This window comes from Falco naumanni, chromosome 3 (assembly GCF_017639655.2).
Source record: "Falco naumanni isolate bFalNau1 chromosome 3, bFalNau1.pat, whole genome shotgun sequence".
Classification (NCBI taxonomy): Eukaryota; Metazoa; Chordata; class Aves; order Falconiformes; family Falconidae; genus Falco; species Falco naumanni.
Window position 1 is genome coordinate 18,258,825 of NC_054056.1, and position 13,719 is coordinate 18,272,543.

General features: G+C 43.7%; 1 protein-coding gene and 1 long non-coding RNA gene across 3 annotated transcripts in view; one reads left to right on the forward strand and one right to left on the reverse strand.

Annotated features, from left to right (window-relative positions):
* The window catches only part of LOC121085649, a 65,502-nt gene extending 58,421 nt beyond the window's left edge, over positions 1 to 7,081 (forward strand). For both annotated transcript variants that reach the window (XR_005827145.1, XR_005827148.1), the window contains 2 exons: positions 6,282 to 6,344; positions 6,454 to 7,081. This is a non-coding gene — a long non-coding RNA (uncharacterized LOC121085649). The remainder of the gene's footprint in view (positions 1 to 6,281; positions 6,345 to 6,453) is intronic.
* Positions 1 to 9,683, reverse strand: part of SLC9A3 (solute carrier family 9 member A3) — a 53,160-nt gene extending 43,477 nt beyond the window's left edge. The window contains exon 1 of the mRNA XM_040588523.1: positions 8,347 to 9,683. Within this exon, the coding sequence (XP_040444457.1) occupies positions 8,347 to 8,542 (196 nt within the window). The 5' untranslated portion in view covers positions 8,543 to 9,683. The remainder of the gene's footprint in view (positions 1 to 8,346) is intronic.
* Between the last annotated feature and the right edge of the window lie 4,036 nt (positions 9,684 to 13,719).

The window sequence follows — 13,719 nt, forward strand, 5'->3', positions numbered from 1 at the left end:
TGATCCAGTGCTGTGCCCTTGCACCAGAGAAGCGGCCAGACCGGTATCCAGGGCTGTGTCAGGCAAGGAATTGCTCCTGGGCTGAGGGAGGGGATCCTTCCCCCCTGCCCGGCACCGGTGAGGCCGCGCCTGGAGCCCTGCGTCCAGCTCTGGGCTCCCCAGCACGTGAGAGGTACGGGCATGCTGGAGAAGGTCCAACGGGGGGCCAGCAAGATGACTAAGGGACTGGCGCCTCTCTCCATGAGGAGAGGCTGGGACTGTTTAGCCTGGAGAAGAGAAGGCTCAGGGGAATCTCATCCCTGTGGGAGGGTGCAAAGGGGACAGAGCCAGGCTCTTCTCAGGGGTGCCCGGTGACAGGACCAGCGGCAGTGGGCACAAACACAGGAGGGTCCCTCTGAGAGTCAGGAAACACTTTTTCATGGTGAGGGTGGCCGAGCACTGGCACAGGCTGCCCAGGGAGGTTGTGGAGTCTGAGTCTTCACCCCTGGAGATGTCCAAAAGCTGCCTGGACATGGTCCTGGGTGACCAGCAGTAGGTGGCCCTGGCTGAGCAGGGAAGCTGGATCAGATGATCTCCAGAGGTCCCTTCCAACCTCAACCATTCTGTTAACTCTACAGGAGACCCAGTGTCCAGCAACACAGCAAACCAATTCCTGTGTTACAGGACACTCCTGTGTTGTTCTTCCCTAGCCATCAGTTTCAGAGACAGTTAAATTACAGGAGCAGCATACCACTGACTTAAGCCTTAAACACACTTGTCACTGACTGACCCAACTTGAAAGATTACTTTTTGCCAGTTCATTGCTGTCCCAAAGTCATCCCCAGAACTGAGCAGGATGGAATATATGAGGACCAGAGTTATGTCAGTGGAAAATCTGGCAACTTAATTCAAACCAAGTCCTAGAGCAGTTTAAACTCTGGACTATGCACCAGAACAGAAGAGGAAGCATTAAAACACTGTTTCATTCATTCTGGCATGAATATTGTAAAACTTAACCCACTAAATAACATTAAATTAATTCATCAGGTACATCTAAGCTATCAAGGCCTGGAAATCTACATGCAGATTTCATCAGTACTGCTATTCCACTGGAGTAGGACTGCAATAACTCCATACTAACAACTACATCTAGCTTTACATATGATCATATAACATATGTTATATAACATATAACATACCACCAATACAACTGTTACTACTGATGTACTTACATATCAGCCTGTGTCATTTAGTCCCTGGTATACTACTGTGCCACCAAACCAATGAAACAATACTCATTTTAATAAAATACTTAGAATGTTTTAATCATGACAAAACAGTTAACAGAAAATCAGTTTACAATCTGCTTGCACCTGGAAGATTTTCATTATGAAATCTTACTGGCTCAAGACCTTTACAGGTTTCTGAATATTGAATATTCTCCTCAAAGCCCAACTTTTGGAAGTGAATAAATCCATAAAGCTTACACTTTCTACTTTTTTCCCCCCACACTTTTAACAAACTGTAGATGAAGAGAAAATCATAACCAAATGTTTCTGAAAAATCAGTATACAAACTACTTGATTATCTTTCTTGGTGTCTGTTGATTTTAACATTCAGGGTTGACAGAAGGCCAAGGCATTTTTTTTTTCTTTCAATAGATAAAAGCAGAACTCACCTAGGCACATCTTAATGAATCCAGAATGACTTCTACTTTCAGCTACTGGAAGGAGAAAACTCTCCAGATCAATCTACTTAAAACCCCTGCTTTTGCATAGGCCTTTCAGAGTATCTTCCAGTTTTCTTCTTCCATGAATAAGAATTAAATATTCATACCTTAATTAAAAGTGTTTCCACTTGAGATCTTGCATTCCGACTCAGTCAACTCATCCCTGTCAGCCTGTAGTTGTAGTGTTTATGACTCTACAGTGTTTTACATAGCAGCCAATTGGGTATCAAGTCACTCCTTCCATAGGGGTGAATACTCCTGCAAGCTGTTTTACAGAAGGAATCAAAATACTACAATGGAGCCAACCAGCCATGCTCTGCAATTTACCAAGATTGTTTTAATGGTCTGTGATTTTAAAAGGGTGCCACTTATTAGCAAGCTGAAGAACAATTAGAGCCCCTAGTTCTTTGGGACACTCGTTTAACTGCACTACTGCAGAGGGATGAGAAAAAACAGAGACAATTTCCCAAAAGAAAAAAAAGAATAATCAGGTAAGAAATACTCCTCTACGACTTTGGACTCAACATTTCATCTTTGAATAGAACAAACCCTACAGAAGGTACAGAAGAACTCTGTGGTCCATCATCCTGTTCACAGCAATTAAAACATTGTAAAAGGGGGGAAAAGAAGTTTTGTATTTGTATTCAAAACATTTCTTCAAGCAGACTGGTGGTGAAACTCACTGTCTTTTAAGTCAGCTGGCAGTATGAGTCAGAACAACTGCTGGGAAAGCAACTTTCTTACCGGCTAAGTCAAAGTAATAATTCAGGATTTCTAATGCCAGCTTCCCTGCTAAGATCTCTAACACACTATGCTCCACAAAAGCAAAGGGGACCTCACAGAGCCTTTCAGTGGAAGAACTTGTGTACACCTGAAAGGGTTTGCTGCTTGCACTTACTGCTTGCAAGCCTGTGGTCTGCTTCATTACCACATGAGAGATTTACGGTCACTTCAGGGGTTTGCAGATCACTCTTAGCAATAACTGGCTTTAGCTTTAAAGATAGTAAATCAATGGTTTCGACAATCCTAAGACTACAGTATTAAAAGAATTCCATTGTTCTGCAGAGAACGTCGAGCACTTTGCACACAGGTGCCTGAACGTAACTGATGGCAGAGATCCTTTCTTAGGTATGCATGCCTGAACTGTATTCAATTCAAGGCCATTCTCAAAATGCCATTGTTTTCTTATGCAATTCACACAAGTTGCCATTGTACATTTGCTATTCATCAGGGGATGTAATCTGAATCTTGTCGAATTATACTGCCCTGATATCTTCTTCCCTACTTTAAATAATTAAGACTTGAGACTTGGAAAGAGGAGGGGGGGAGAAGAGAGATGTGTGTTTCAGGGAGGCAGGAAGTACAGAAAAAGAATAAGGTACAAGAGTAAAGTGGAAATAAAGTGTGGAAACAGGCATCCAGTTACAGATCATAAATTTAATAAAGACATGGCCTTACACAGTTGTTCCTAGGACTGAAAATGCTAAGCTATTATTCTGTATTGGAAATGTTCTTTTCAGCTGCATGTTGCATACAAAAGGTAATTCCTTAGAAGGCAGAGATTTTACAGTACGTAACATTCCCAGCTCGCAGGGATTCTAAACTGCACTTTGCAAGAGGAAATACAGCATCTTACTAAAGTGAAGGCATCCCCGTTACATACCATAGTTGCCAGCACAAATTTATAGCATTTCTCTTTTTAAGATGGATAATAAAAGGCTATATCCAGGAAGGAAAGGTATATGCCTTCATTATAAGTATGCCAACTCATTCCATCTTCTGCTGAGCTCACAACAGAAGTAAAAGAACAATTTTTTGTTATCTGGGGGAAGGTAGCCAAGTCCAGACTTCCTAGACAATGCAAAGTCCTTTTTCATATTATCACTTGATAGTAAAAGCAGCTTTTAACAGGCACTACAATCACAACAAGGCTGGTAGCTTAAGCTTTGCAGGACCTGGTAGTATCCCCCCACCATTTGAGTCTCTGGCTCCATTTTCAGTTAAATACTCCCAATAAAATTCCGCTAAGCATCCTTCAACACTTCTTCCAAAAGATGTTATTGACTAAAGAATTGCCAGCAGAACAGCTATTCTCACATTTTTTGTTTTTCTTGTAATAACCTTTCATCATTTTCTCTACATAACCAACACTTTTCACTAGTGCTAAAATGCTAGGAGAAACTGGGGAGTCAAATGGGCTTTTGTTTTGACAGTTTGCTTTGGAGGCAGGGTTATTGATTTCTTCAAAGAAAATACTGCCCCAGGAGTCTAAATCGGATGGGTTGTTAGACCTGCATTTCACAGTTCCTTCCCTAGCCCATCCCTAACATACTTAAAATTCTCAACAACAATTGTTTGTGTTAACAAAATACTCTGAGGAGCTCCTTCTCCCGAGTAGTTTGAGACAATATGAAGGGGCCTGGGAGTGCAGAAACTAGAGCATTTGTAGAAACTGTATCTCTGTAAGCTTAGAGACACAGCGTGCTTTACAGCTCATGTCCTCCTGAGGTCTCCAGAGCTGACGGACTCCGCAAGTCCATCTGACAGGGTATCTTTCTGAGGTATCACTAGGCCAGCCTTCTCCTAAATGTTTGTTCGCTGTTGTTGAATCACTTCTTCCCCCTCCTCCAAAGCACTGTGGCATTCCTGAAGACAGATTTACCAGCTGCCCGGGATTCAAATTTCACTCCCACTTTTACATTTCTTATATAAAAGCCTTTAGAATTTGTGTGCAACTACACAGACAATATATATAAAAAAAACCTTTTGTCATGTTCTTAGACTCAGCATAAACTGTACCAGCAAAAAGAGTTGGCAAAAGGTTTGACTCACATATAATGAAAAGGCTATGTACCCTTCCTCATTCCTGTTCATAGTCACTCACTATCCCATTTCTTACAGTTGCTTATCAGCTCCACATTGAGCAAGTTCAGGGGGCTAAACAGACAGAAAGACTGCTTTGCAGGTTTTATTTTATTTTGGGACAAGCAATTAACTACCCTTCTGAAAAATTATACAGTATACAAAAGGATTTAAACCACAAGTTGGAATTTTACAAGTTCCCTAGCTTAATTTCCAATCAAAATATAAATAAAATATACCTCTCTCTCAGGATTTTAAACAAGTACAGAAGCATGCAGTAGATATCCCCCAAGTAAAAAGCATAATTTATTTGTGGGGTTTTTTGCAATTGACATGGCTTCAGAAATATCCCCAGAAAAAACTGTATACAATATTCAGAATTTAAACTATTTCTTCTCTTGCCCATTTTTAACTCCCGAGCTGATTATTCCTTTCCTTCTACTTGTTTCCAATACAAATGGAAACTGTGTTGGATGGTTGTTTTTTTCATTTGTATTGCTTGTTTCATCTGGAGAACTGAGGTACAAGGAAGTGGGACACCTGAAGTCCACTAGGAAAGTTCTCAGCTGTACCTCACGTACCTTTTTCATGTAGATAAGATGTTTTTCTGGCTTAGTTTTACACATGTAAGTAGTTTATTGGCCTTATCCCATAAGGATACTCATTTGTAGTGATAAGAGAGCCTATCAAAAGAGGAAATAAAGATCATTAGCCAAAGTGGAACACTGTGTACCTTAGAATGAAGAGTTGGAACATTTCAAATTAAGAGGTCCAAATGAAATCAATTACAGTATGTAAAACAGTACACTGAGATGCATCAGAAGTTTCATAATAGACACAAACTGTGCATGAAAGCCAACTGTATGAGGGCTCATCTTTCAGTTTCATTTGTAGTGATACTTAGACTTGCCCAAAAGATAAGTATTCTTCACATGAAAAAAATAAAATAGGGGCTTCCTTCCCACAAGGCCCAAAACACTAGGCACCTCTTCATGTGCTTGGGATGCTTACAAGATTTCACACACAACAGTTTATGCTGCAGAATACCTTGCCAACACCAGTTTACATTCTGAATGTACACAACAGGAACATCAAGTCCCAGAAAATCCACAAGAATCCCCTATTAAAAACATGTTTCCCCAAACCGCGTAACATCATGAACTGAAACATTTTTGGAGAAAAAAAAAAAACAAAACTCAGAACCCAAACCCCAAGCAACTAAACCAAAACAAACCATACACACACTACCAAAAAAACAACCCTAAGGTTATTCTAATGCAAGAGAAGGCAAAAGACTTTCATACACTTTTCATCCCCAGCTAACAACTGCAGTTACCAGTTACCACAAGACCCTTAGCTGACCTAGTTGCCTCTCATCCACCAGTAAAGTAGCTCTCCCAACCTCTGTAACCATGGGGAATTGAGCTTGCATGTACAAGAACAGCTCCTCCCCTGCTGAAAAATAGAACAAAACCAGCCTTTTGACTTCACTACCTTTGCCCTCCTTCAGGCAGTAAAGCAAGAGACACAAGGGCAGATGTTCTGTATTTTCTTCCTCAGTTACTGCTTTTTGAATGTATAAAACTTCTTTGATCCAGCACAGCATTTCTGCCATTCAAAATATTCTGACAGATTTCCATTCTACTTTCTAGAACCATTGAGACACAAGGCAGACAGAAAGCTGGTAAACTGTTTTGGTTTTTTTTTTCAGTTCCCTTGCTCACTGACTTACATGAACACCTTCATGCTTTCTTCATTAATAAGCTGTTGAACAGTAAGTATACATTTCTGCTTTTCTGTATTTTATTTGTGACTGGTGGGGAAAGCCGGAGCATTCATAGGCTCTCAGTGGAATACAGCAGTTGTCCATTGCTTCTTCACAGACCATGTCCAGAGCAGCATAGGACTGCAATTACAAATGTGAAGAGAGAAAAGAATGAAGTTTGAGAGCTTTGGGGAAGAAAAATGATGGAGCTGCCAGTAGATACTGTTTGTAAGTGACATGCTCTGTGCAGCTGTGAAAAGAATTTAAAAACAGAATCAGCAACACTCAGCTTCTGAACGCCAAGGACAATTAGTGGTTTATCAAGAGTTTATACTGAGAACTTCATGGTAAAATGTCTCATGTTAATTCAAGATAATCTTAATCTGGGCCACTGCAATTTAAATATAGGAAGGACAATCTAACTGTCCTGCTGCCTTCTTGTAGGACAATTTAACTATCCTGCTAGCTTCACTGGCTGTCTGACACAGCACCGGTACAGCTGTGCAGCACTGACATTACTCTGTACAACCATGACACACATACAAAGCAGCAAACCCTTAATAACATGGAGGGTAAATACTTATTTAGAAGAGTACCTCAAAAAGAAGGTTCAAATGAGCAAATTGTGTATTAGTTTAGTTAACACAATTCTATAGAGACTCAGCATTGTCACTGCTTTTTCCTGTATGTGCTTTCCTCCGCTTTCTACTTGATGCAACCCACCAATAAAAGTCAATTAAAACAAACCTGTATTTGTATGTAACCTAGCTAATGCAGCAACCATCTGAACACAAGCTGTTTGCAAGGTGTAGTCCAACAGCAATTCGGAAAAAGATACTTGGTTATGTATCTATGGCTAATCAAGTGAAACCCAAGATGCAGGTATCACTGAAAAATGCTTTACAACATCACCTCTGCATAACTTATTTCTCATTTTTAAAATGTTTTGTTTGGATTTGAAGACAGCATCTTCCACCCAAGTCTTACTGTGTTTACCTTCTGTGCTAGACAGAACATACCCAAGTATACCTTTTTACATCTTCCATTCTCTGTGATATGCAAAATCCATGGAATCTGATTCCAGTACCCCAAATTAGTATTAACAGTGCAAGTACAGAAAAGTATCAGTAGGATTTTCATCTGATCATGCCTTCTGAGTTTAGGCAGATTTTAGAGATTATATTTATTGAAAACTGACAGTGACATTTTCAATGTTAGCCGAACTGGAGGTCTGGGTCTTGCTCCAAAGACAAAAAGGACTGAAAATAATAGTATCGAGCAGAAAAAATACATTCCAATCAACCAGCGACTCTTCTAGTTCAGCAGTGTTACTGAGGTAAGATTGTTTTTGGAAAAAGTCACAAAGCTCAGAACACAAGAGCTGGAGCATTTATATAAACTCATCTAAAATGCACTGAAGTGCACCTTGCTTTTCACTGATGCCCATTTCTTGGGGAAAATTCTGTATGCTCTGAAGCTTGTATTTTTTCAGCTGCATCAGATGGTCTGAAAACGTATGACCCTTTTCTACGAACCATGCTCTTCCACTAATTCAGCAACGTACTGCAAAGCAGAGAATGCCAAGTTCAAATGTAGAGTTTACAGTGCTTCTTTTTGATCGAGCCAATTAACACAGCTAACCATCGCAGGCAGACGAACAGCGCATCGTAACCTGGAACAGGCATTGTGTAAGCAATAAGGCCCAATTTCTGTTTCACTTCTGCCAAGAGTTTTCCCGGGAACAGCAGCGAAAGGTTCCAAGGAATCGCAAGGGGCCCCCCAGGCGCACGGCACGGCCGCCGCAGCCCCAGGCGCGGCAGGGGGCTGGGGGCCAGGGCCCCCGCCGCCTGGCACCTGGTCGGGCGGTGCCGCGGGATCGGAACCGAGCACAATACAGCCCCGAGCACAGGGCAGCGCACTTAAACTTTCTTCATTGACTGCTAGGTGGGAGAAGGGGAAGAGCGGAGGAAAAAAAGAGAGGACACGCATCAACACGTAGCTCCGGACTCACCGATTTTGGCCAAGCTGGCCACAAGTATCCAGAGCGTAATGATGTAAGGGTCCTTGACGTGATCCCATTTGAACGAGACGATGGCAAAGCTCTGAGGCTGGCTGCTATTTATAGGGCTGCCCGAGCTCCTCTGCCCCAGCGCCGCTGGGAGAGCCGCTAGCCCCAGGAGGAGCCCCACTACAGACACCTGCCTCATCGCCGAGCCACGCTGCGAAACCCCGCGTCCCCTTCCCGCAGAAATCCCGCCTCTGCGGAGGTCCGGAGCGGCGAGCTCCCGGTCACCCCGCAGCCCGGCGGCCGGGGGGCGCGGGCAGCGGCGCGTCCAGGCGGCGGCGGCCCTGCCCCGCCACCGCGGGCTCTGCACCGGCAGGTGGGGGCCACTCTGCGCGGAGCGTCCGGGGGGGCAAGGGCTCTGCGCATCGGCGGGCGCGTCGAGCCAGGGTCCCGCTGCCTGCCCGCACCTGCCTTTATCGGGCCGCTGGGGAACGGCCGGGGGCGGGGCTTCCCTGCGCTCCCGCCGCGCGCGGGCGGCGGTGCCCGACGGGGCGCGGCGGGGAGCTCCGCGCCGCTAAGGGGGCGGTGGTGGCGGCAGGCTGCACCCCCGGCCCGGCTCCAGCCACGCCGCGGGGGACGAGGAGGGGCCCCGAGCCGGGCGTGCTACAGAGCCGCCAGCCGCCGCTCGGGGCCGGGGCTAGCCCCCCTGTCTCGCCGACGCTGCCCGCCGGCTGACCCGGGCAGCGCACTCCTGTCTCCTTTCGGCTGTCCAGCGCGCCGGGACCTAGCTGGCCCAAAGCGCAGCAGCTCCCTCAAAACAGCTTTTTCTTTCGTCCAGCAGAGAGCACCTTTCCCCACTGCGCTCGGGAAAGTGACACAGGCAGGCAAGGTTTGCCTTTCCTTTTAGATTTGCTTGCAACTGTCTGTTAAGGTGTCTATGTTAAATGCAACCAGGTGGCGGTTTTCCTCTTCTTTTTTTATGGCTGCAACGTGGAACCGTCTAAAGGGTTTCCGCTTTCCCCCTGAAGCCGTCTTTCTTGCTGATAACATCTGCCCGCTATCCCGGCCGGCCCCTGCCGGGGTGCTGTGGCCAGGTGGACCCGCCACCACCGTAACCCTGCGGCAAACCCGCAGCAAAGCCGTGCGTCCCCAGCAGAGCGGAGCGCACCCCCCGCACGCCGTAGCAGCAGCCCCTGCCCCGGTGCGTGCTGCGGAGCCATCCCGCTGCTCACACTGGTCCGCTGCTTCTCTGATTTTTCTCTTGAAAAATACCACCTTTATACTTTACTTACGTTACGGTTTTATCAACTTTTTTTTTTAGTTTGGTGGTGGATGTTGGGTTTGTTGGGGTTTTTTTGGGGGAGTGGGCTTTGGTTTGGGTTTGGTTTTTTGTGGTGTTCTTTAGTCCTATAAATGGTTCTGGCTAAGGCGAGAGTAACGTTTTTGTGCACTGCGATTGTAAGAGACAACTACAGCGGGAAGCAAGTAGTTGCTGAGCCCTGTGGGTAGCAGCAGTTCTAGCTGTTACTTGCTGATACTAGAACAATGAACTTCAGTAGAGACAAGCTGTCAGCACTGTTTTCATTATCACAACTTATTCCAAGTACCATCACATCACAATTAAACATTTCAGCTGCAGTTGATAAAAGGGCACCACGCCTGCCAGTGTCCCGTCTTATTTATGTGATTCTTCCCAAATCTAGTTCCATAAAACGATAACTGGGTTAGAAACAAACCTCGCTACTTGAAGTGCTGAAGCTAACCGTGTTGTTGGGACAAATGGGTCATAGATCACGAATACCTGCAGCTGTGCTAGAAAGACGATAATGCCTGCTCCAGTGGATTGTTTCTGGAGATAAGAGAGGCTCACGCTTCACTTGGAGGAGCTGCAGCCAAGATCACTCCTCTGATTGCCCTTAGGTAATGTTCTACTCGGGACAATAGTGGCAACGGCAACCAAGTTACATGACAATTCCGAGTCTGTTGGTGGAGATAAACCATCATTAGCAAACAAAAAATGTTGGAAGCACCACCTCAGCACGGATAAGCTAATGTTAATACCTCCTCAGCTGAAAGTATAACGCCCAGCGAGCTACCTTAAAGGGGTGGTGTGAGAATTTTAGGATTTGTAAAGATTTTTTTAAGGCCTTGGTCTAAACTGCTAGAAAAGTGCATAATTTTGTTTGTCACAAAAATCTTCTCAAAACGAGGTTTACAACACTGTTAACATGCCATCAAACTCTTTTCGTTTAACAATAACAAATCAATGGTTCAAGGAGCATCTGTGACATTTGAACTGTCATCCAACTGCTTATTGATTTTTTTTTTTTAAGTAGGGTGCATATCAAATGACTGTACATATCAGGGAATTCTTGTGCAATTCATTAGTACGTGAGTATGACACAGGACAGAGGAATGACCTGACAATCATGAATCTCCTGTATGCACCTGAATGCATGCTAAACCAACAGTCCACTGAATACACATGAAATGAGGTACAGAATATATTGTTGTACAAGAATACTTTGCATTTATGTATTTATTAATAGATTCCATTTTATTGAAAGTTCTTGATGGAAGCCCTTATGTAGTTTCCTATGACCTCATTCTGTATCAGTAACAAAAAGCATTAGCTGGAGTACTATGTTTGTAATAAAGATACCATATCGCACAGCAGCTGATATTTCCTGACTCTCCGAAAAGATCCTACAAAGAAGATTTCTACTTACTGTAAAAGAATGGCTTTGTGCCCTGTGTGATTTATTTATTTGTTTGTTTGTTTATTTTCAACTGAAAGACCTCCAATATTGTTGTTTCTGGCAATGTTGTGTAAATAATTGCTTAGAGAAAAGAATTAGTACTATCTTATACACCTTTGCATGATCGGTGTCCTGTAAAGATTACTTCTTGGGGATTTTTTTAAAAACTGTGGTGAAAAGTAAAATACAATTTCAGTCAAAAAAAACCCCAACAAATAAACTGAAATCTTTAAAAGTCTATTGGTTTTCTCTAGAAAACACGCACAGTATTTCAGTTGTCCTGACTCTGAGGTGAAGTTACAATTAAACTTTCAATATTAACATTTACAATAAATGTGTTTAAGCTGAGGTGAAATTAAGAAACACATTCCTGTGGAACCCAGAACTTTAATAAAGGAAAATAAATAAATCTAAGTAGTGACGATCTGGCAAATGAACTGTGAAAAATCTCCTCAGGCAACATAAACCATCATAAATCACTTATTATCATTCCTGTCTTTCCTCGGGGAAATGCACTCTTTTTATATTATTATCTATTAAATGCATAAGCAGGTTAAGGTTAAGATTTTGAAAGGAACAGAGTTCCAGCATATATTTTTATGCCATAATTCCAACTATATACATAGTTAAACAGAACAGTAATTCTTGTGGCTGGCATTGTACCAATGTAACTGTATGATGTGGTGAAAATTAATGTGGTTTATATGCAGATGAATGTAGAACTATGCAAATTTGTAGTGAATTTACTTGATTTAGCAGCTGATATTTTGCCAGCTTCTCTCCAAGTGACATGAGTGCAGCTGAGCAAGTTTACTCTGCATGAAGCTGGACAAATATTGCTGGACTGAGTAATATTGCAGAGCATTATGTTACAGCATGATGAATATGAACCTCTGAAATCACTTTGAGAAGCAATGCATTAATTCAGCCTGCACACGTTACCATCAGTTTGAGTGAACAAAATGAAGACCAGGGTGAGCATGAATGAATCAAAGAGGCAGATGGAAATGGTCTTGACTGGGAGGTAGGATGGCAGAGGAAAATAGCTGGATTTTTCATGAACCAATTCAAGACACAACTGAATTTAAGGCAGTAAGTGGAGGGAAATTTTACCAGATCCCTCATTTTTAGCCTCACGGCAGATCTTCCAAGCAGATTGTGAGGCTTTTCTGTTCTGTTGTTGCTATTGTTGTTTTCACATGTTGTTTTCACATTTATATTAGATTAGCAGCTAATCTAGTAGGACTGGGAGGGTGCAAGTGGCAAACATTAACCACCACACCTATTACCTCTGGTAAAGGCAGCCCCCTCCCTAAGGGATTGGATTTGTGGGAGCTTTCAGTGTAATGGGTAGTGAAAAGGGAATGGGACGAAGAAAGAAGTTGTTACATAGTACCAGATACCTAATACATTTTATCAGACTATGTTCAGGGGGGGAAAAAGTATTTTTATGAGATGCCATGTATATTAGAAGTCCTTTAAGTTCCAATTTCAATGAAAATTCTTCTGTTGTGTATTGTGACTCTTCAGGGCTTGCTACTAGTCAAAGATGGCTGCACAGATTTTCACCTGTGACAGACTATGTCTTCCACACGTTCCCTCTTCTATCGTTTGCATTCCCATGATTTTGGCATCTCACTCCTACTTCTCCGTTCTCCTGGTCTCTGCCCTCCTTCCTTTTCATGCATGTCTCCTGACAATACTCACCAAAACTCCCAAATACTGAGACCTGAGGGACACTCAAAACGCTGTGTATGATGTTTCATCCTAGTATTTCAGCTCCCACATGACATTCTCTCTATCCCTTCAAATTCAGCTGTGTCATTTTTCACCACATACCCTTCCTCCAGGTACTCACACCAGCCTGACACAAATGCAAATACTACATTCAAGACACAAATCACTACTAGTTTTCCTAGGCATAAAGGAGATTGTATATGCTGATCTTTAAAACTCCGTTGCCATGTTGCTCTTTGTTAAAAAGGCTGGGGGAAGACTGTGTCAGAAACCATAACTACAGATTTCAGAGATCAAGTGTGTAAAAAAAAAAAAAGGAAATAAAAGTGCGTGCCTTCTGTGTATGGGTATTCAGCTTTCTGTAATTTAACCTGTGAGGGAAAGCAAAACAAACAGCAAATTAGGGGAAAAGCAAATTACCCTTCAATAACAAAGGCAGCGAAATAGAACAGTTTCAATTTCTAGTGTGATTTTTACATTTATTTCTTGGGTTTGTATCTAGGCTTAGACGCTTCCTGATCTTAAGTTTTGGCTGACCTGTGGAGAGGGAATCTCCTGATTCTCCGTGTGCCATGCCTCTGAAATGCACGGTGCATGCCTGCCTTATCTAGCGCAATGTGTGCGCGTTCACATCGGCAGGTCCGGTGGGCCTCACCTACAGCAGCGACAGAATTCCCGATGCCCCCCCAGCTCCCCTTTCGGCAGGCACCCAGGACTTGCTCGGAAGCGCCCGTGATCCCGGCAGGTGGGGAGCCCCCCAGCCCGCGCACGGGTGCAGCCTGTCCCCCGCCCCGCCGCTCGCGGGCTGTGGGGCGGGGACCCCCGCCCGAGGGGCGCGGCCGGTCCCACCGCGGCGCGGGGCCGCGGCAAGGCCAGTCCCTGC